The sequence below is a fragment of the Buceros rhinoceros genome, unplaced genomic scaffold (genome assembly GCF_000710305.1).
Source record: "Buceros rhinoceros silvestris isolate BGI_N320 unplaced genomic scaffold, ASM71030v1 scaffold25706, whole genome shotgun sequence".
NCBI classification, from domain to species: Eukaryota; Metazoa; Chordata; class Aves; order Bucerotiformes; family Bucerotidae; genus Buceros; species Buceros rhinoceros.
The window spans coordinates 5,158-5,578 of NW_010419644.1; the positions used below are offsets into that span (position 1 = coordinate 5,158).

Sequence of the window (421 nt, forward strand, 5' to 3'; positions counted from 1 at the left end):
GAAAGGAGACTAGAGTCACAGGCAGGCGAGTCCAGGTCCTTACCTGGGTGACAGAAGCAGCGTCTCGTGGCGGCTCTACCTCTGGAACTTCAGGCCCATCTTGTTGGCCAGGGCGTGCAGCAGCAGCACCGTCTGACCCCAGGCAGCGTTGATCTCGTTCCAGTCCACGGGGACGCTGGGCAGGGCCCGGAGCCGGAAGTTGTTTATGGTACCAAACTGGCCGCTGTGCCTGTGACAAGAGGAACCGCGGCTCAGTGTGCGGGGGCAGAGCAGTCCCATGCACACCCAGCACGCACACCCAGCACACACACCCAGCACGCACACGCTAAGGGTGAGGGAGCGCACGCTGCTGCCTGCGGGCGGCTCTGGCTAAACGGGGCGTGTGAGCACCAACCACTGGGTCTCTCTTCGTCCCTGGGAG

At 63.9% G+C, this 421-nt stretch overlaps 1 protein-coding gene across 1 annotated transcript in view; it reads right to left on the minus strand.

Annotated features, from left to right (window-relative positions):
- BECN1 (beclin 1, autophagy related) overlaps positions 1–421 on the minus strand; it is a gene marked incomplete at its 5' end in the record, with an annotated part of 3,908 nt that overhangs the window by 1,707 nt on the left and 1,780 nt on the right. Inside the window, one exon of the mRNA XM_010139030.1 lies at positions 80–229. Within this exon, the coding sequence (XP_010137332.1) occupies positions 80–229 (150 nt within the window). The remainder of the gene's footprint in view (positions 1–79; positions 230–421) is intronic.